At 42.7% G+C, this 22,690-nt stretch overlaps 1 protein-coding gene across 1 annotated transcript in view; it reads left to right on the top strand.

Annotated features, from left to right (window-relative positions):
- The first annotated feature begins 5,677 nt into the window (after positions 1 to 5,677).
- LOC144692220 (divergent protein kinase domain 1A-like) overlaps positions 5,678 to 22,690 on the top strand; it is a 60,737-nt gene continuing 43,724 nt past the window's right edge. Inside the window, exon 1 of the mRNA XM_078560797.1 lies at positions 5,678 to 5,903. Coding sequence (XP_078416923.1) covers positions 5,838 to 5,903 — 66 coding nt within the window. The 5' untranslated portion in view covers positions 5,678 to 5,837. The remainder of the gene's footprint in view (positions 5,904 to 22,690) is intronic.

Here is a 22,690-nt window from a genome sequence, read left to right as displayed (position 1 = left end):
CAAGAATTATGTTTCCTCCAGAGTCCTGACCTGAAGCCTGTTATCCCTGTCTAAGCAGCTCTGAAGAGATTTGTACAGACTTGAAACTGTGTTCCTCTCCGCAGATGCTGCCAGACCTGCTGAGTTTTTCCAGGTATTTTTATTTTTGTTTTGAATTTCCAGCATCCACAGTTTTTTGCTTTTATCTTTGAAGTTCTCCTGTTCACGCAAGCAAGTAGCAGTAAGTTTAAAACGTAAATCACTAACAACTCGCATTCGTGAACCCACTCACCCCTCTTATCCTGCCCATGGATGAGGTTTTTAAAAATGTGGCCCACCCACCTGCCCGTTGCGCCCATGCGATGTGCTGAAATTCGCACGGGCTGCGAAAAATTGCTGTGTATTACTGCCTCAAAGGCCATAAGTGGCCCATTAGTTAATAGCGGGTGTACCTCGGAAGTCATAGTGCGCCTGCCCTCCAAAATATTGCGATGGCCCGTGGTGATGTCGGGACACACGCCTGACATCATCGCACATCATTTTACGCGTTGGTGTGTCGGACCCGTCCCCGCATGGCGACTGCAAAATTCTGTCCCAGACTCCACTATCACCATCCCAGGGTATGGCCTGTCCCACCGGCAGGACAGACCCAGCAGAGGTGGCGACACAGTGGTATACAGTCAGGAGGGAGTTGCCCTGGGAGTCCTCAACATCGACTCAGGACCACATGAAGTCTCATGGCACCAGGTCAAACATGGGCAAGGAAACTTCCTGCTGATGACTATGTGAATCAATGCTCCTCCATGTTGAACATCACTTGGAGGAAGCACGGAGGATGACAAGGGTGCAGAATGTACTGTGGGTGGGGGACTTCAATGTCCATCATCAAGAGTGGCTCAGTAGCACCACTACTGACCGAGCTGGCCGAGTCCTAAATGACATAGTTGCTAGACTGGGTCTGTGGCAGGTGGTGAGGGAACCAACAAGAGGGAAAAACATACACATTGCAACCCCACCTCTCATGTTTGAGTATGTGCAAATAAACTACCCCTCTGAGGTTACCCTAGCTCAGGTTTACTGTGGAGTTGTTAATGGAAATTAGATCACACCAAAACTGAGGGCTTGGGGAAAATCAGCACCACTTGTAAAGGGGGAAATCAAAATCAAAGCACCTTTCTGTTTTTGGATGGGTGGTGTGAGGAGAAATCAGGGCTGTTTAAATTAAACCCCCTCCTGTCCGTAACAGTTTGTTTTAGTTGGTTTATCACAGTAAAAGTTTTAAAAGTAAAATCTTGACCAGCAGTTTTCTTTCCATTAGTGTCGCAGGGATTCCTTTCTTTTTAAAAGTTATTGGTCTCTACGGGGATTTTAACAGGACACACTGAAGCCACATGGCACTGATGGCGGAGGGTGTGAATGTTTAAGTTGGTGGAAGGGTGCTGATCAAATGGGTTGCTTTGTCCTGGGTGGTGTCAAGCTCTTTGAGTATTGTTGAAGCTGCGCTCATCCAGGCAAGACGATAGTATTCTGTCACATTTTCAATTTGTGTTTTTTAAATGGTGGGAAGGCTTTGGGGAGTCAGGCAGTGAATCACTCGCTGCAGAATTCCCAGCCTCTGCCCTCTTCTTGCAGCCATAGTATTTATGTGCCTGGTCCAGTTACATTTCTGGTCAATGGTAAGCACCTCACCTGCCCAAGATGTTGATGGTGAGGTATTCAACACTGAATGTCAAGAGGAGGTGGTTAGACTTTCTCTTGTTGGAGATGGTCAATCTCTAGTACCTGGATGGCGTGAACGTTACTTACAATTTATCAGCTCAAGCCTGGATGTTATCTGGATCTTGCTGCAGGTGGGCATAGACTGCTTCATTATCTGGTGGGCGAAGCAGGTTCAATTATAACTTTCAAAAGGGAATTTGAGAAATACTTAGAAAAGTTTGCAGGGCTATGGGAAAAGGGCAACAAATGGGACTATTTGGATAGCTCTTTCAAAAAGCCAACACACGCCTGATGGCCCAAGTGGCCTCCTTCTGTACTGCATCATTCTATAATTCTATTATGTGTGAGGCTATTGGGCTTCAGTTTTCACAAAAATACTGAATCATGAAGTGTGATTCTAAAACTCTAAAATAACCTGAAATTCAATGCACTGAAAGGGAAGTTAGTTTATTCAGTGACCTTAATCATAGACCTTTATTCGGGGCTGTTGTTTTTCAGGCTTTTTTGAGCTATCAGCCTTTTTGTGTTTTACAGATTTGCAGTCCTTTGACACTAGGGATCAACATTTTAGCCCTTCTCTGCACTGCATCCTCCTTTGTGTCTTGGTCAACAGAATTGAATACAACATGAGGCCAAACCAGAGCTAGTAATACAGTTTCAGGCATAAACTACTAATTTGACATTACAGATCAGCAGTCAGTTGCTTTGTTAATTTTTTAAAAAATTTATCCTCTCATGGGGTGTGCGTGTCACTGGCAAAGCCAACATTTGTTGCCCATCCGTAATTGCCCTTAAACTGAGTGGCTTGCTAGTCAACCACATTGGTGTGGGTCTGGAGTCACATGTAGGCCAGATCGGGTAAGAATGGCAAATTTCTTTCCCTAAAGGACATTAGTGAACCAGATGGGTTTTTAATGATAATTGATGATAGTTTCATGGTCACCATTACTGAGACTAGCTTTCAATTCCAGATTTATTAATTAAATTGCTGCACTGTAATGACTGGACATGGTCATTGTTGAGAGTACTATCATCCCTAGATCTCTATCAGTCTCCTGACAAGCTAGGTCTAAGCTAGGAAAATCAGTTTTTATTTGGGAGGAATTAAGGTTTTCTGTAAAAGTAATAGAATTGATTCTCAATCGGGCAATCAGTGAGAAGTACCAAACAGAAGAAAGGCAGAACCCCACATGTGAAAGTGGGCTTATGCATTCTTTTATTGGCTCAAGTGGTAGTACTCTTATCTCTGAGTCAGAGGTTGTGGGGTCAACACCTATTCCAGAGACTTGAGTGCACAACCTAGGCTGACACTTACGCACTTTACTGAAGAAGTACTGCATTGTTGGTGGTGCTGTCTTTTAGATAAGACATTAAACCAAGGTGCCTTCTGCTCTCTCAGATGGATATAAAAGATCCCATGACACCATTCAAAAAGCAGGGCAGTTGTCCCAATGCAACATTTATTCCTCAAATGACATAACTAAAACAGATTTCCTGATCATTAATCTCATGGTTGTTTGTGGGACATTGATATGCACAGATTGGCTGCTAGGTTTCCATAACAACATTTCATAAGGTATGTCATTGGCTGTAAAGTGCTTTCAGCATTAAAGGCACTATGTACATATAAGCTTTCTTTCTTTTCCCACTGTAACACCTGCCAACGCAAGATGGCCAATCTGCATGTGCACACTGGCCTGCTAATGACAGTGCAGAAAGAGGCCATTCAGCCCATTGAGTCTACACTGGCTCTCTGAAAGAGCATTCCACCTAGTCCCACTCCCCAGTCTTATCCCCGTAAACTTGCACATTCTCTCTTTTCAGGTAGCAATCCAGTTCCCTTTTGCATACCTCAATCGAACCTGCCTTCACCACCTTTTCAGGAAGTTTGTTCCAAAGTCCAACCACCCTCTAAATGAAAAAAAATTTCCTCACATCGCATTTACTCCTTTTACCAATTATTTTGAATCTGTGCCCTCTAGTTCTTGATGTTCTCTTGAGTGGGAACAGTTTCTCACTATTTACCCTGTCCATACTCCTCAGTATCTTGCATACTTCTATCAACTCTCCTCTCAGCCTTCTTTTCTCCAAGGAAAACAATCCCAACCTCTCCAATCTATTCTCATAGCTACAGTTCTTTATCCTGGAATCATTCTTGTGAATCTCCTCTGTACTCTCTCCAATGCCTTCACATCCTTCCTCAAGTATGGCATCCAGAACTGGATGCAGTACTCCAGATGAGGCCTAACTAGTGTCTTATACAACATGACCTCCTTCCTCTTGTACTCAATGCCCATATTAATAAAGTCTAAGACACTATATGCTTTATTAACTGCTCTCTCAACATGCCCTACCATCTTCAATGACTTATGTACATATACACCTTCCTGCACCTCCTTTAGAGGCTTTCTCTTTATTTTCTACTGTCTCACCATATTTTTCCTGCCAAAATGAATCACCTCACACTTCTCTGCATTGATCTTCATCTGCCACTTGTCTGCCCAATCCACCAACATGTCTATGTCCTTTTGAAGTTCAAGACTATCCCCGTCACAGTTGACAACATTTCCAATCTTCATATCATCTGCAAATTTTGAAATCATGCCCTGCACACCATGTGAGGTCATTAATATATATCAGGAAGAGCAAGGGTCAGAGAAAGGGTCCAAAGCTGCCAGTAAACCTCTGCACATGGGTGAAAAGCTTTTATATCTGTATGGACACATTGCCTGCAACGAATATGGTTGGAAGTTCAGGGTTAGCCTGAAGAACAATAAAGCTATCTATTAATTAGGGACAGGGACAGGTATCCTTCCAAATTCTAGTGTGGTCATGCAGATTACAGCTGGTATTTTTCAGTTCGTGTATGCCCCCTGAATTCAGACTCCATAGGCAGGCATTAAAAGACATTAAAAACTGCATTTTAAGTTCTCTATACATCTATACAAACCATGATGCATTGGACATGTTTGTGCGGTACATTTAATATTGCCAGCCCCATCTTTAAAAAGGGGATGGCTTTGTTGCCTAAACAGGGGACAAACCACAGTTGTGATTATTTGAGTGGTGCCATTTTTGGTTCTGGCTGCTGCCAACACCTTCGCTCATTTTGACATTAGGGAATAACAGAATCGACTGTGCATGCCTGGCATTAGCAGCAAACACAGCCTTCTTTTAGAGCCATGACTCAGAACAGTACTGAGGAAGTGCTGTGCTGTAGAAAGCACTGTTTATCGGATGAGATGTTCAACTAAGGCCCTGTCTGTTATCTCAAGTGGATGTATAAGATCCTATGGCACTATTTGGAAGAAGGGCTAGGACGTTATCCTTGGTGTCCAGGCCAATATTTATCCTTCAGCCAAGGTGGCAAAAGCAGATTATCTGGTCATTATCAGATTTCAGTTTGTGTGAGCTTGTTGTGTTCAAATTGGTTGCTGCATTTCCCACATTACAACAGTGACTAGAATTCAACAGTACTTCAGTAGCTGTAAAGCACCTTGGGGCAGCCGGCGGCCGTAAAAGGCACTATATGAAGGCAAGTTCTTTTTTTCTACAACATTCAAAATCTAATTTAAAATGTTGTCTTGTCTTTCATCCGTCCTCGTTCGGAGGGGTTGGCCGCGCTTTGAACAACCTTTCTCCACCGATTTTTCTCAGCTGCCTTTCACCGCAGAGATGCCAGTCCACGTTCCGATATTATCCACTCATGCTCATTTAAACTTTGTGCAAACATTCCTTGCGGCTGACCCAAACCTCATTACGATAACATGGATGGTGGCGGTGGCCGTGGCCGTGGCGGCGGCGGCGGCGGGAGGGGCATTTTCGCTGCGCGTCCAAACGAGTCGGTCACCCAATAAAAATTTGTGTCGGCTAACTCCGCCGGATTGGCCACTGGCCAGAAGCAGCTGCGCCTTTAACAAGAGAGTGGTCGGAGTCGCCTTTGGAGGAGCAAATGACAGCTTCAAACAAAACCGGGGGGGAAAGAGAGCGAGGGGCAAATGAAGCCGGAACCACAACGGGGCGCGGGCGGTGATTTGTGTGGGTTGGAGTGAGGCGGCTGCTAAGTGTTGGAAGGTGTGAGTGAGAGAGAGAGAAAGAGAAGGGGAGAGGCGCACTGGAGTGGATGAGCTCCATGTACCATGGCGAGGGGGCTGCTTTCCCGGGCCTCGCTGAGGAAGATCTGCGGCAGCCACTACTACATCCAGGTAAGGTCAGGCCGGCTTGATCTAAGCACACGTCCCTTAACTGATGTTTACACCGGGTCTAAATGGAAGAGAAGGGGGGGGGGGGGGGGGTGGCGACGTCTAGTGAGGGAGAGAATTATTTTTTTTTAACCAACAAATCACCGACCGGCCGTTTTTTTTTTCTCTCGAAAATTTGAAAACGGTTAGCGCCCGGGCGGCTGTCACGTGACTCCGTCTCGCTCTCTCTCTCTCTCTCTCCCCCCCCCCCCCCCCCCCAATCCCGCCGGTGGCTCGCGCGCGCTCTCCATGGAGATCCCGGGAATCAGTCAGTCAATCAGTCAATGAATGAATGGCCATGGCGCAGTGGGAGCATGGCCGGCTGCAGCCTCCAAACCCTTTGCAACAGATTCACAGTGTGCAATTGTGTGTGTGTATTTGGAACATGTTTTGTGCGTGCATATAAAACGCGCGTGTGCGCGCATCTCCAGTGTGACCATGTCTCAAAATGCCACTCATTAATTCACGTTTTGGCATCCTATTCTTTCTTGTTGTTTATTTTTTTAAGGCTAAAAGTAAACCCAACCCTTTTTTCGATAGATTCTTCCCTTTCCCCCCCCCCCCCCCCATCTCCTCCTCCTCCTTCCTCCCCTTCCCCCTCCTTTAAAAGTGTGTACAATAATGCGAAACCGGAATGATTCATTCTCCTGCGGTAGAGATAAAATGTTTAACCGGGTGTGGATGTGATTTGTGCTGAAAAAATACGGTCTTTGCAGTTAGATTGCAGCACAAGCTAATTTATGGAGGATAGATCGACGTGAAATTAAAGCTACTAAAGTGGATTATTTTTGCTTTAAGATTTGTGTTCGATTCTCTTGAAAAATGCACTTCACTTTTTTTTAGCTTTATTGGGTTATTTGTTTGAACTGAGTGGATGCCAAATTACCTAAAAATGCGATGGTTTCCCCAAAAGAGGGGTTTAAATCATTACGCCACTGTTGTGTAAACCCTGAAGGGATGACGCACTTGTGACTATGAAATGTTCGATGAAAATACAGGACTTAATTTAAACCTCAATTTTAATTTCCTGTCAGCTGGTTGTACGGAAATATTGAAATAGGGCACTGATATTAATGATCAGCTTACTTTCTGATTGTGGAATGATGGTAATCTGCACCAGTCATGATTTAATCTGAAGAGGGGGGACAGAACAGCTGACATCAACTAATAGAGAAGGATTGAACCTGAGACCTCGTTTGACGTCCACAATCTCTGTTGTCATGTGAACAGTCGGGTAAAGTCAGACTTAATCTGATCGATACCGGACGCAACCCGAATACCCCTATTAGAATAGATTCCATCACTTGCATCCCTGTTACTGACTGAACCCGACCCTCTCCCACTTCGAAATATGCGCATATATTGTGAGAGGATAAGATTGGGTTCATCTATGACGATTCCGCTCTCACCTAAGGGTAAATAGATTTGGTGACATTCACAGTGGACTGACAGATGAATAATGGACACTTGGTGTACCAAGTACCAACTACCAGTACCAGTTGAATTATATTCCAGGAAAGGATTGATGCTTACAGCAGAAGAGAAGGGGAACAGAGACAAGCGATTACAAAAGGTTTAATTCCTTTTGCTGAAATATTTTAATAGTTTTTTCAATGTTGCTTTTTGTTTATTAATTTATCTTGCATGACATTGGATAATGCATTAATAACTTGCATTTAACAATTTAATTGCTGGAACCTCGTCATACACCCAGTTCCATCAAAACCCCCTACTTGCACTTTGCAACTTCACCTGATTCCACTCCTGTCTCAGCACACCCATTTTTTGTTACCTCTGGATTTGACTATTCCAACGCTTTCCTGATCAATCGCCCTTCTTCCACCATTCATAAACTTGAGCTCATTCAAAACTCTGCCCGTGTCCTAATTCAAACCAATTCACCCATCACCCCTGTGTTCACTGACCTACATTGGCTTCTGTTTGAGCAACACCTCAATTTTAAAATTCTCATCCTCGTTTGCAAATGTCTCATAGGCCTTGCCTCTCCCTAGATCTAACCTCCAGCCTTTGTTCTTTGAATTCTGGCCTCTTGAGCAATGCCTTCTGCCACCTTGGCCCTAACCTCCGGAATACCTTCCTTAAACCCCCTCTATCCCTCTCTTTTTTAAGATGCTTCTTAAAATCGAACTCTTTGACAAAGCTTTTGGCCATCTGTACTAATATCTCCTGTAGTTGTGTCATTGTGTTTGATAAGACCTCTGAAGTTTCGTGGGATGTATTACAATGTTAAAGGTGCTATATAAATAAAAGCTTTTGTCAATCATATAGCTGAATTTCTAGAATGCTCATAAAGGAAAAGACAATAGACATGAATAAACTTATGCTCTTGGAATTGTACTGTGTATTTTGATATACAAACACTTAGTATGTTCACACACAATTCCTTTTAGCTGCAATACCTGGATGTGTTAACTTGTATTCAGATACAAGTATTCACATGATGCAAGTTTAAGGACTAAGTATATTCTGCTCACATTTCAGCAATTGGACACGTAGCTGTTGGATTGAGTGGAAGGTATGAAATTCCCCCTTTAGTCATAGATTTTTCTTTGCTCTATCCTCCCCTGCCACTTAATCTATTGGATACAGATTGCAGGGCAGATGGTGGCATAGCGTAAATGTCACTGGACTAGTAATCCAGCAACACAGACTAATGCCAACTCATGGCAACTGGTGGAATTTGAATTCAATTAATAAAAATCTAGAATGTAAAACTAGTCTCAATAATAGTGACCATGAAGACTACCATTGATTGTCATAAAAACCCATCTGGTTCACTAGTGCCCTTCGGGGAAGGAAATCTGCCATCTTTACCTGATCTAGCTTACATGTGACTCCAGACCCATAGCAATGTGGTTGATTCTAACTATCCACTAAAATGGCCTAGCAAGCCACTCGGTTCAAGGGAAATTAGGGATGGGCAACAAATGTTGGCCTTGCCAGCAACACTTGCATCCCATCAAAGAAAACACCTTCTCCAAATTTTAACTTTGCTCTCATTGAAATGTTGACTTTATTTCAACATCGTGGGGATGTGTATAGGAATTTAAAAGGGACAAGAAAGGAAAAGCTGAGAAGGGGCATTGATCGTAGTAGCAGTAAAATAGAGAAGCATTAAAATGGAGAAAAGGCTTGAGGGCAAGAGGCGAGAGAGGTTAACATTTAGTCACCAAGCTGTCATTGTATCTTGTCCAGGAACATAAAAGATGTGCTTCAGTTCCTCATCATGATTTTTTTTTTAAATTACACTCCAAAAGAAACGGAGAGGAATATTATTACAGGGCAATGGAACTCCATATTTTAGGCACCCAGTTGGAGCATCAAGCATTTCCAGATGAGATAAAGCATAATGACATGCGAAACAAAGTTCCTTCTACTCCCTCAGACTTGAAGTTTAGAAGAGCACCCCATTGTGCTGATGTGATACTTTTTCATTTAGCCCCAATTATTCTGTAGCCCTAGTGAGATTGCCAATTAGTACCAAATTAGGAAGTGTTTGGTGCTATGGCCATATGTTTACAAGATTGAGTCTGCCCAAACTAATTTCAGTTACCACCCTTGTAGCTGGAAGAAAGCAGTAATTTTCATCCCATCAGTTTAGGCTGGATTTCAACCCAGAACCCTGTTTCACCCCCTGCCTTTCCCACACCCACCAACTGTTAAATTATCCAAGGGCTTCCCCAACAACTGCACCAGGTGGAAATTCGTTCCATGTATTGGTCAATTTTTGTGTGAAGAACTGCCCGATATTGGTTTTAAATTTGCCTTTCACTATTTCACTAGAAATAGTGTCCCCTTACCCTATAGTCACAATTTAGTTTAAAGTTTTTTTTAAAAATAAGATTATCTCTCAATTGCCTCTTTTCCAGGATGGAAATACCTAATTTGTTAGTTTGATGAAAAATGCCAAACAATCAGCCTTCTGACATTTGTGCATTTTCCTTCAGGCTATACAACATCTTGTTTGTTCCCTTTATTGCTGTTATATCCTATTGATGGTTTCAGCAAGCTACCGATAAGCACTCCCGAATGTTTCATAAACTTCCCCTCCCTATCTCTGTAATTCTTCCAGCCCTACAACCTTCTGAGATCTTCTAAATCTGGCCTCTCGAACACCTCCAATTTTAATTGTTCCACCATTAGCGATTGTGTCTTCAGCTGCCAGGTCTGATATTCCCCCTTTAAATTTCACTGTCTTGTTACCTCTCTTTCCTCTTTAAGGGACTCTTTAAAACCTCTTTGACCAAACTTTTGATGTTGCCTTATGGGGCTAGGTGTCAAATTTCATTTGATAATACTCCTGTGAAGTGCTTTGGGGCATTTGATTCCATTAAAGGCTCTATGTAAATGAAAGTTGTCATCATTATTCTATTGAGTGCAGTCTATCACCATTTCATTTTTCAGCTTATTCCTTTTCCCCGGCTTCACTGCTTTGCACTTACAGAAGGAGGCTATTTAGCCCATTATACCTGTGCTGTTAAACCATGTCCATCCAAATGGCAGATGTCATCTTAAGTTGATCCAATTTACTTGCTTTGTTTCACTTTCACTCTCTTATAGATATACTTTCTCATAGATATGCTTACTGTTTTTTCAAAACCTAATCACAAATGTGAATAAGTTTAGAAGTGACATTTCCGTTTCATGGTTCGAAGAGAGACGTAGACCAGAAAGCTGTCATGTTGCCTAGTCAGTTTGATCCCAACAACAATAATAGGGTACTGCCATAAGAGTGTTCCCTGAGCTACAGGAAACATCAGGTCGACACTCAGTAGTTTTTCAGAAATCCTGGCTGGAAATGTGCTTGTCAGGTGAAGATAGGAGAAAATCAGTCAAATTTAATCCAAAGATTGAACACTTCACTAGCCCTTGAACACATCACAAACCAAAATCATGGCCACCTGGGTAAGGTCCTGAATGGTGACTGGCATACATGAGTCTGTACCCTAGCAAAGAGTCTGTGACATTTGAACAAAGAGGATTGATGGGGAGGCTTTGTCTTTACAAATGCAGGTTCAGTTCAAATTTTATTATAGATCTTTTACCACAAAAAATCTCTTTTTCACAACATATATATTGTTGTGACTGAGATTGGAGGAATGCACATCTGTCTCCAGTCCCACTACTCCACAAATCACAACATATATTTAAATAATGTCTGGCTAGCTGTATGGCCAAATATGTGCATTACCTATTAATCTCAGAATGACCACTTAATGACCAGGCTTCTTCAGTAAACAATGAAACCAGTGTCAAATAGAAAGGCAAAGCTTATTAATGTATAGTATGAAATATGAAGTTATAATAATTACTCTTTCAAATACCCTAACTCTCTCTCTCCCTCATTTATACACACACACATACATACACACACATACACACATATACACATACATATATACACACACACACACACACACACCCAAGAAATAAATGAAAATAGAGGAATTCTGCCAAAGGTTAAAAGTCAATGGTTCATGGGGAAAGGATAGGTGATGAAGTCCTTGAAATGGTGTCCGGGTTATATGGTTGGTCTCTCAGCACTGATCTGCGAAACAGCCCATGACTCTTGCATTGCTTTTCAGGCAGATTTGAGGAACACTTGCAGGTATTCAATTCCAGCACATAGAGCTACTTAGGAGCAGCTTATTTTCACTTCTGTCTGTGATTGGCTCTGGGCTGCAAAGTTCTGTAGTCTTCTTTACACAAGCAGTCGATCCTTCTTATTTTCCAAAGCAAAAACAAAACCAGCTTTTAAACACAGTTTTCTAGGCACGGTTTTTTTCAAAGCCATAAGCCACCTTTTGTATACAGTCCATCAACTTCTTTAAAACTGCTTAATTACCTTTCCTTGTAAAAAGATGTATTTTCCAGGAATATCTATGACAGTCCTTGCATTAACCCTTTAAGGGATAGTGCCTTTTAAAACAAACGTTCTTCCAGAATGTTCTTAGTCCTTGAAGATGAACCATTTTCTTTGATTAAAATGTTCATGAGAACATATCTGTGACGTCCCTTCCATAAAGTCACAACTCCGCATATGCTGACAATTTGACCCTGGCTTTCCAGGTGAAAGAACTTGAGGACATTCAGAAAAAAAATCACTGAAGATCGATATTCTCTAGAAGCCTACTTCAGAAAATGGAGACTTCAGCAAAATATGCTAAGACTGTCATTTCAGTCTTCCAACTGAACAACTCAAAGGCCAGGGCAGAACTTCATACCGAGTCCTGTGGCTGACCACTCCCGAATGATCCAATGCCAAAATATCTTGGCATCACTTTTGACTGTACATAGACATATCAGCAACACCTCCAGAACATTGGAGCCAAGGTCAAGATGAGAGTAAGTCTCATATGGAAACTGACAGATACAACCTGGGCAGCAGAGCCAACACTATGCACTGCTTCACTCGCCCTGGTCTACCCATCAGCAGAGTACTACTACTCAACTAGCTCACGGGCTGCCACACATGAATATATCCACATCCTGGAAGCTATGAGAATTATTTCTAGGATGTTGAGAAAAATACAGCTCAAGTGACTTCCTGTGCTAGCGCATATTGTAGCTCCTGATGCCTGCATAGAAAACATCTTCCTCAAAAAACACCACTGGCTGACAGATAATGAAGCACAACCATTGGCTCAGGACCTCAAAAAACACACGCACACCCATCTGAAATCCTGTAGTCTTTACTAAAATACACTCTACACCCTACAAACTGACAACAGCCCCACCTCTCAATGGCCGATCTCCTGGTTGACTACAAACATCACCAACACAACCTGGTATCTGACCTGAGTGGTGAAAGCCTCTGTTTTGATTTTCCATGGAAAATCTGCACAACCCTCAACTGCTTGAGGACTGGCCAGGGAAGATGTGGTCACTTGCTCCACAATTGGAACATGAGGAACAGCTCAATTTATGACAATGGCCATCCAAGTTGGACATCGCCCATATACTAAACTTCTGCCTGAGAGATCTATTCCGGTGGCATCACAACCATTCAGTGTGTCAGGTGAAGCCATTGAATGGACTGTTAACCTCGACATCAAACTATAACTGCTTCCACAGCCATACAAATAAAATTACAAGATATTCAGCAACAATAATGATTTGAATAACTGCATAATCCAAAATATTACCTCTGCTAATCCCTATGATTTTTAGCTGTTACCGGTGTCTAAAGCAGCCCAACAGATATTTTATATAGGCGATCTTTGCAATGAAATCTTAAAATTTCAGAATTTTTAAAATGGAGAGTGCTCATTCCTGTTTTCTGACCTCATTACAGCCTTGGATCAAACATGTACAAAAGAGCTGAATTCCCGAGGTGAGGTGAGAGTAACTGTCAAATGCTGCCTTGATGTCAAGGGCAGAGTGTGGCACAAGGAGCCCTAGCAAAACTGGAGTCAATGGGAATCAGGGAGAAAACTCGCTGCTGGTTGGAATCATACCTAGCACAAAGAAAGATGGTTGTGGTTGTTGGAGGGCAGTCATCTCAGCTCCAGGACATCACTGCAAGAATTCTTTAGGGAAGTGTCCTCGGCCCAGCCATCTTCAGCTGCCTTCAGCAATGACCTTCCTTCCAACATAAGGTCAGAAGTGGGGATGTTTGCTGATGATTGCACAATGTTCGGCACCATTCGTGACTCCTCAGATACTGAAGCAGTCCATGTCCAAATGCAGCAAGACCTGGACAATATCCAGGTTTGGGCTGACAAGTGGCAAGTAACATTCATGCCGCACAAATGTCAGGCAATGACCATCTCCAACAAGAGAGAATCCAACCACTGCCCCTTGATGTTCAAATTCATTACCATCACTGAATCCCCCATCATCAACATCCTGGGGGTTACCACTGACCAGAAACTGAACTGGACTAGCCATATAAATACTGTGGCTACAAGAGCAGGTCAGAGGCTAGGAATCGTGTGACGAGTAACTCACCTCTTGATTCCCCAAAGCCTGTCCACCATCTACAAGGCACAAGTCAGGACTGTGATGGAATACTCCCCACTTGCCTGGATGAGTGCAGCTCCCACAACACTCAAGAAGCTCGACACCGTCCAGGACAAAACTGCCCACTTGATTGGCACCACATCCACAAACATTCAATCCCTCCACCACCAACGCACTGTAGCACCAGTGTGTACCATCTATAAGATGCACTGCAGGAATTCACCAAGGCTCCTTCAACAGCACCTTCAAAACCCACAACCACTACCATCTAGAAGGACAAGGGCAGCAGATAGATCGAACACCACCCCCTAGAAGTTCCCTTCCAAGCCACTCACCACCCTGACTTGGAAATACATCACCGTTCCTTCACTGTTGCTGGATCAAAATCCTAGAACCCCCTCCCTAACAGTGTACCTACACCACATGGACTGCAGCGGTTCAAGAAGGCAGTTCACCTCCACCTTCTCGAGGGCAATTAGGGATGGGCAATAAATGCTGGCCTGTCCAGCAAAGCCCACATCCCATGAATGAATAAAAAACAATTAACCTAATGCATAGAGTCAGAGTTATGCCACAAAGGAGAACTTTTGATCCATTGAGTCCATGCCAATTCTTTGCAGAGACAATCTTCATGATCTCGTTGGAAAAGAACATCATGGAGTCATTGTATACTTTACACAAAATGCCTGCTTTTAGGGAACATCAGTTCAAGTAAAACGTACTACAGACATTGGAAATTTGAAATAAAAAGCTATAAACCCACAGCATCTCGGTCAGCAAGCCTGGAGGACAGACAACTTTACATTTCAGGTACGGACTATTCAGAACTGAAAATTTAGAGATAGAAGCATGTACAATCATGAAAAAGTACAATAGTACTAAAAAGTACAAAATCATGAAGATGCAATCATGAAAAAAAAAGGGCTATATAGATATCAAAAAGCGAGGGAACATGTGTTGAACAATCCAGCATTTTCTACTTTTGCTTCAGAAAAGTTGTTTGAAATATAATTGTTGGAACAAGCAGAATCCTGAGAGACACCACTTAATGTACAAATATCTTTCCTTTTCTAATGTGTAGTTAAAAGAAATATACAATTCCTTACTTGTACAAGGCATTGGTTAGGTCATGGTTGCAATGTTCTTAAAATGGGATACCCACAACAGAAGGATATTATGGTCATGAAAAAAGAAAGACTTGCATTTATGTAGCACTTTTCAAGACAACCGGATGTCTCCAAAACACTTTACAGTCAAAGAAGTACTTTTTGAAGTGTAGTCACTGTTATATTGCAGGACATAAGTCAGCCAATTTTGCACACAGCAAACTCCCATAAACAGTGATGTGATACAGATCTGGCCCAAATCTTCCGATTATTCAGTACAACAAAATCTGGACTTATGTCTGTTATGTGTCGGGATCCTGCAGAAGTTCTGGCATAAGCACGAGCTGTAATTGCTCAGGAGGTTTCATCTTCTGATGGGCTGTTTGGCAGTGCCCTGGGCACTACTTGAAAGTCTCTTACTTTGATTTCAATGTCAGAGATTTGGACAAGATATGTGCAATTTACCCTAAAAATGTTAAGCTGGTTGATACACTGACTAATCACAGTTATACCAGGCAAGTGAACTGAGCACCACAACCGACCACCTTTCTGCAACTCACCACTACCACCACCACCACTACCCTTCCTTTCCCGAGACCTAACTACTCACTCACCCACTTGAGACCTTTAAAAGTGAATTGGTAAATTAGGCTAGGGAGAGGTCAATAGAGATGCAGTAGCAAACATTTAAGGGAATAGATACATTCCAATGAGTAAGAAAAAGTCCAAGGGATGGACACCATCTGTGGTTAACTAGAAAGGTTAAAGATAATGTCAGACTTAAAGAAAATGCAAATAATTGTGCAAATATAGGTGGAAGGTCAGAGGATTGGACAGAATATAAGGAATAGCAAAGGATGACTAAAAGATTAATAAGGAGGGAAAAAATTAGAGTATGAGAGAAAGCAGGCCAGAAATATGAAAACAGTAAGAGTTTCTATAAATATTTAAATAAGAAACTATTTAACAAAGTGAGTCTGGAGAATTGATAATGGAAAACAAGAAGTGGCAGATGAATTAAACAGGTATTTTGAATTAGTCCTCACTATAGAGGATACAAGTAACATCCCAGAAGCAGCTATAAATCAGGAAATGGAAGGGAGGTAGGAACTCGGGAAAATTACAATCATCAGAGGTGTGGTACTGAGTAAATTGTTGGAGCTGTGGACAAGTGCCTGGGTCCTCATGGACTTCATCCTAGGGTCTGAAAAGAAGTGGCTAGTGAGATAGTTGATGCATTTGTTTTAATTTTCCGAAACTCCCTAGATTCGGTGAAGGTCCCATTAGATTGGAAGATAGCAAATGTAACTCCATTATTCAAAAAGGGAGGGAGACAAAAAGCAGGAAACTACAAGCCAGTTAGCTTAAAATTTTCCCTACATGGATGATAGAAGCTATTATTAAAGAAGCTATAGCAGGGCACTTGGATAAGTTTCAAGGTAATCGGGCAGAGTCAACATGGTTTTGTGAACGGGAAATCGTGTTTAACCAACTTATTGGAGTTCTTTGAGGAAGTAACGTGCTGTGGACGAAGGGGAACAAGTAGTGGATGTACAGTACTTCAATTTCCAGAAGGCATTTGGTAAAGTGCCACATCAAAGGTTATTGCATAAAATAAAAGCTCATGGTATAGGGGTAACATATTGGCATGGATAAACAGGAAGCAGAGAGTAGGCATACCTGGGTCTTTTTCAGGTTGGTAAGATGTAATGAGTGGTGTGCCACAGGGATCAGTGCTGGACCTGAACAAGTCAAGGATGTGATGGAGTACTCCCCACTTCCCTGGTTGAGTGCAACTCCAACAATACTCAGCGCCATCCAGGACAAAGCAGCTTGATGGCACCTCATCCATCACCTTTTTTTTTAAAAAAAAAATCACTCCCTTCACTGGCGAACTGTAGCACTAATGTATACCATATACACGATGCAGTGCAGCAACTTGCCAAAGCTCATTCTTCAGCACCTTTCAAACTCCAGGCCTCTACCTAGGGGAGTACGAGAAGAGGACCCTGGGACAGGCAGCCAGTAGCACCTAGAGGAGAGAGCGAGAGGAGAACTCTGGGACAGGCAGTCAGCAGCACCTAGAGGAGAGTGCAAGAGGAGGACTCTGGGACAGGCAGCAGCACTTAGAGGAGAGTGCAAGAGGAGTGTCCTCTGCAGTCACCGTCGCTGAGTGAAAAACAAAGAGTGACATCACAGGAAAACCGTTAAGTTCATTGGTTGGTAAGTAACTGCTAGTTTGAACTACCTATTCTAAGTTGATTTCAGATTAAGGGTGACTACTGGGGCCCAGGACTGGAGGCCTAACACTTCAGCTTCAACTCAGCAGAGTTGATTTTAAAAAGTTTATTTTGAATCTCTATTCATACTTGCTTTCAGATTAAAGGTAAATAGGAGAAATATTTTACAGATTGATAAACTAAAGACCAGCAGGAAATTTAAAAACTAATTAAATTAAGTAGAGATGCAGGGCCAGGTGATATGTTGTAGCTGCATGATGTGGGAGCTGGTGGACCCCATTGTGGTTCCTAGTTGGTTGCTCAAGGAACTCCGGCTCAGAGTTGATGAGCTGGAGTCTGAGCTTCGGACACTGCAACACATCAGGGAGGGGGAGAGTTCCCTGGACACTGTTTCAGGAGACAGTCACACCCCTTAGATTAACTACCTTAAATTCGGCCAGTGGTCAGGGACAGGAGAGTGTGACTGAGTGCAGCAGGTAGAGGGATCCAGGAAGCAGCGCTGCAGGAGCCTCAGCCCTTGTCCTTATCCAACCGGTTCGAGATTCTCGCTCCCTGTGTGGACGGGAGCGGGGGCTGTAGGGAGGATGAGCACACTGACCATAGCACCATGTACAGGGAGCCATTCAAGTGGGAGGAGAAAAGAGAAATGTAGTTGTAATCGGGGATAGTATAGTTAGGGGAATAGATACTGTTCTCTGCAGCCAGGATCGAGAGTCCCGAAGGCTGTGTTGCCTACCTGGTGCCAGGGTTAAGGATATCTCATCTGGGCTGCAAAGGAACTTGGAGTTGGAGGGGAAAGATCCAGTTGTCATGGTCCACGTAGGTACCAACGATACGGGTAGAAGAAGGAAAGAGGTTCTGCTGAGGGAATACGAGCAGCTAGGAGCTAAATTAAAAAGCAGAACCAAAAAGGTGGTAATCTCTGGATTACTACCTGAGCCACAAGCTAATTGGCACAGGGTCAATAAGATTAAAGAGGTAAATGCGTGGCTCAGAGATTGGTGTGGGAGAAGTGGGTTCGAATTCATGGGACATTGGCACCAGTACTGAGGAAAGGGAGCTATTCCGTTCGGACGGGCTCCACTTGAATCATGTTGAGACCAGTGTCCTGGTGAATTGCATAACGAGGGTGGTAGATAGGGATTTAGACTAAATAGTTGGGGGGAGGGTTCAGTTGCACGGAAATATAAAAAATCCAAGTTTAAGGAGAGGATAAGAGTGCAGGTTAGTGACGAGGCTGATTGCTATCAAAAATTGAAAGGAAGGGACAGAGTGTATGAACGCCATATTGCACCAAAGAATCATATAAGAGTAGGGAAATTGACAATAGGGCAAACTTAAAGGCTTTGTATCTGAATGCACGTAGTTAACAGCGCAAATAGAGATAAATAGGTATGATTTGGTGGCGATTACTGAGACGTGGTTACAGGGAGAACAGGTTTGGGAGTTGAATATCCAAGGGTACTCAGTGTTTCGGAAGGATAGGCAAGAAAGAAAAGAAGGTGTTGTAGCTTTGTTAGTAAAGGAAGAGATCAGTGCTATATTAAGGAATGATATAGGCACTGGAGAGCAAAACTTAGAGTTAGTCTGGGTGGAAATAAGAAATAACAAGGGAAAGAAGTCCCTGGTGGGAGTAATCTATAGGTCCCCAAACAGTAGTTTAGCAGTAGGGCACAGTATAAACCAGGAAATGCTGGGAGCATGTAAGAAAGGCACGGCATTAATCATGGGTGATTTTAATATGCATATAGACTGGACTAATCAAATTGGCAAGGGTAGCCTCGAGGGAGAGTTCATAGTGTATTAGAGATTGTTTCTTGGAGCAATATGTTGTGGAACCAACCAGGGAGCAGGCTATTCTGGATTTGGTTTTGTGTAATGAGATGGGATTAATTAATGATCTCATAGTAAAGGATCCTCTAGGGAAGAGTGATCATAGCATGATAGAATTTCAAGTTCAGTTTGAGAGCGAGGAACTTAAGTCCCACGCTAGTGTTCTGGAGTTAAACAAAGGTAACTACATAAGTATGAGGGCAGATTTGGCCCTAGTGGACTGGGCAGGAAGACTACAAGGTAGAATAGTTGATGAACAGTGGCAGATATTTAAGGAGATATTCAATTCCTCCAAAGAAAAAGAGGAAGAAAGATGGTAAGAGGGTGAAAAAGCATTCATGGCTAAGCAAGGAAGTTAAAGATAACTCAAAGGCAAAAACTAAGGCATACCAAATTGCAAAGGTCAGTGGCAGGCTGGAAGATTGGGAAACTTTTAAAGATCAAGAAATGGCTACTAAAAAAATTATAAAAAGAGCAAAGGTAAATTATGAAAGAAAGCTAGCGTAAAATGTAAAAACTGATAGCAAAAGCTTCTACAAGTATATAAAAGGAAAGAGAGTAGCTAAAGTGAATGCTGGTCCCTTGGAGGACGAGACTGGGGAGTTAATAGTGGGGAACGCAGAAATGGCAGAGACGCTTAATCAATATTTTGCTTCAGTTTTCACAGTGGAGGACACTAGTACCACCCGAATAGTAACAGGTAGTGCAGAGGATATAGAGAAGGAAGAACTTAGAACAATCACCATCACTAGAGAAAAAGTACTGAGCAAACTATTGGGATTAAAGGGTGACAAGACCCCAGGACCTGATGGCCTACATCCCAGGGTCTTGAAGGAAGTGGCAGTGGAGATAGTGGATGCATTGGCTATAATATTCCAAAATTCCCTGGATTCTGGAAAGGTTCCAGTGGATTGGAAAAATGCTAATATAACGCCCTTATTCAAAAAGCGGGGGGGAGGCAGAAAGTAGGAAACTACAGACCAGTTAGTTTAATGTCTGTTGTTGGGAAATTGTTGGAATCCATTATTAAGGAAGTAGTAATGGGGCATTTGGAAAGTCAAAATGCAATCCATCAGAGTCAGCATGGTTTTATGAAGAGTAAATCGTGTTTGACTAATTTACTAGAGTTCTTTGAAGATGTGACAAGCAAAGTGGGTAATAGGGATCCTATAGATGTAGTATGTCTGGACTTCCAGAAGGCCTTTGATAAGGGGCCGCACAAAAGATTAATACACAAGATATGATCACACGGAGTTAGGGGCAATATATTAGCTTGGACAGAGGATTGGCTAACCAACAGAAAGCAGAGAGTCGGGATAAATGGGTCTTTTTCTGGATGGCAAGCTGTAAGTAGTGGGGTGCCATAGGGTTCGGTCCTTGGGCCCCAACTATTTACAATCTATATTAATGACTTGGATTCAGGGATAGAAGGTACTATAGCTAAATTTGCAGATGACACCAAAATAGATGGGAAAGTAAGTTGCAAGGAAAAAATAAGAAATTTACAAAAATTTGGCAGATGGAGTTTAACGTGGATAAGTGTGAGGTTATCCATTTTGGTCGGAAGTACAAAAAGGCGATTTATTATTTAAATGGAGAGAAACTTCAGAATGCTTCAGTGCAGAGGGATCTGGGTGTCCTTGTGCATGAATCACTGAAAGCTAGTATGCAGGTACAGCAGGTAATAAGGAAGGCAAGTGGAATTTTGGCATTTATTGCTAAAGGGATAGAGTATAAAAATAGGGAAGTGTTGTTGCAACTGTACAAGGCATTGGTGAGACTGCACCTGGAGTACTGTGCACAGTTTTGGTCCCCTTACTTGAGGAAGGATGTAGTTGCACGGGAGGCGGTTCAGAGGAGGTTCACTAGATTGATTCTAGAGATGTGGGGCTTGTCTTATGAGGAGAGACTGAGCAGTTTAGGCCTGTACTCGCTAGCGTTTAGGCCTGTACTCGCTAGCGTTTGGGCCTGTACTCGCTAGCGTTTGGGCCTGTACTCGCTAGCGTTTGGGCCTGTACTCGCTAGCGTTTGGGCCTGTACTCGCTAGCGTTTGGGCCTGTACTCGCTAGCGTTTGGGCCTGTACTTGCTAGCGTTTAGAAGGATGAGAGGAGGTCTAATTGAGGTATATAAGATGCTAAAGGGGATAGGCAAAGTAGATGAGTGGATGTTTCCCATTGTGGGGCATTCTAGAACGAGAGGCCATAGTTTTAGGCTAAGGGGTGTAGATTTAAATCAGATGAGGAGGAATTACTTTTCTCAAAGGGTCATGAATCTGTGGAATTCACTGCCTCAGTGGATGCCAGGATGCTGAATAAATTTAAGGGGGAGATAGACAGATTTTTAATTAGTAATGGGTTGAAAGGTTATGGGGAGAGGGTGGGAAATTGGAGTTGAGGCCAAAATGAGATCAGCCATGATCGTAATGAATGGCGGGGCAGGCTTGAGGGGCTGAATTGCCTACTCCTGCTCCTAGTTCTTATGTTATAGCACAAGGACAGCAGATGCATGGAAACATTAACTCCAAGTTCTCTCAAGCTACAAACCATCATGACTTGGAACTGTATCACCGTTCCTTTACTGTCACTGAGTCAAAAACCTGGAACTCCCTTCCTTACAGCATTGTGGATGTACTGACACCACACGGATGCAGTGGCAGCTCACTACCACCTTGAGGGCAATTAGGGATGGGCAATAAGTACTCCAGTGACACTCTGATCCCAGGAATGAATTTAGAAAAAAACTACCGCATTCTTTAGATGCATTTACTTTGTGCATTTGGGATTGTTCTAGATTAAGATAAAGTTGCAAGTGACATTCACAGTACTGAAATGAATAAATCCTTCAAACAGAAATAATGGTTCCTGCACCACTGTGTTAGGGGAGAAATGTGAAAACCTAGATAAAATAATAGAAGATGTGAGGATGAATGCATATTCTAACCTTTTTGTGTGATTACCCTAGGTGCTCGGAGAGTAGAACTCTCCCTCGGATTGAATGAGTGATTTAGCGTCCCAAGATTGGCTAGATTGTACATGATCTGCAGTAGCAATAGGCTTAATTGGTTCAATGTCCTTATCGCATTTCATGCTTTATGCCCTCCTGCTGGAAGGATACTGTTTTGCTTTTCACAACAGATGAATGACTTCTTTACCAAGTTAACCATGTCAAAACTGGTCAGTCAATGTCGTTTTAAAAATAGACATCACCAGATTACAGGAACTTTGCTGCAAAAGCAGAACAGATGTCTTGCTTCACTTGCATAGTTTGTCACTTGAACCCCAAGAACATTCTGCAGCTTCATAAGTGCGTGACTCACCCATCTGACATTCTATGTGCAGTGTTTAATTAATTAAGAATAAAATATCCATGTGTGTCTTCCTGTGTGCAGATGGTTACAGCACTAAAGGAGGCCATTTGGCCCACTATCTGTGCTGGCCCTCTGAAGGAGCAGTTGAATGCCTCGACTGATCCTGCCTCCACTGCACACTCAGGCAGTGCATTCCTGATCCTAACTACTCACTATGTGAAAAAGTTTTTCCTCATGTCCTCATTGTTTCTTTTGCCAATTACCTTAAATCTGTGCCCTCT

This window comes from Cetorhinus maximus, chromosome 17, assembly GCF_964194155.1.
Source record: "Cetorhinus maximus chromosome 17, sCetMax3.hap1.1, whole genome shotgun sequence".
Classification (NCBI taxonomy): Eukaryota; Metazoa; Chordata; class Chondrichthyes; order Lamniformes; family Cetorhinidae; genus Cetorhinus; species Cetorhinus maximus.
Note: the sequence above shows the minus strand (reverse complement) of the source record. Positions and strands in the feature narration are given on the sequence as shown.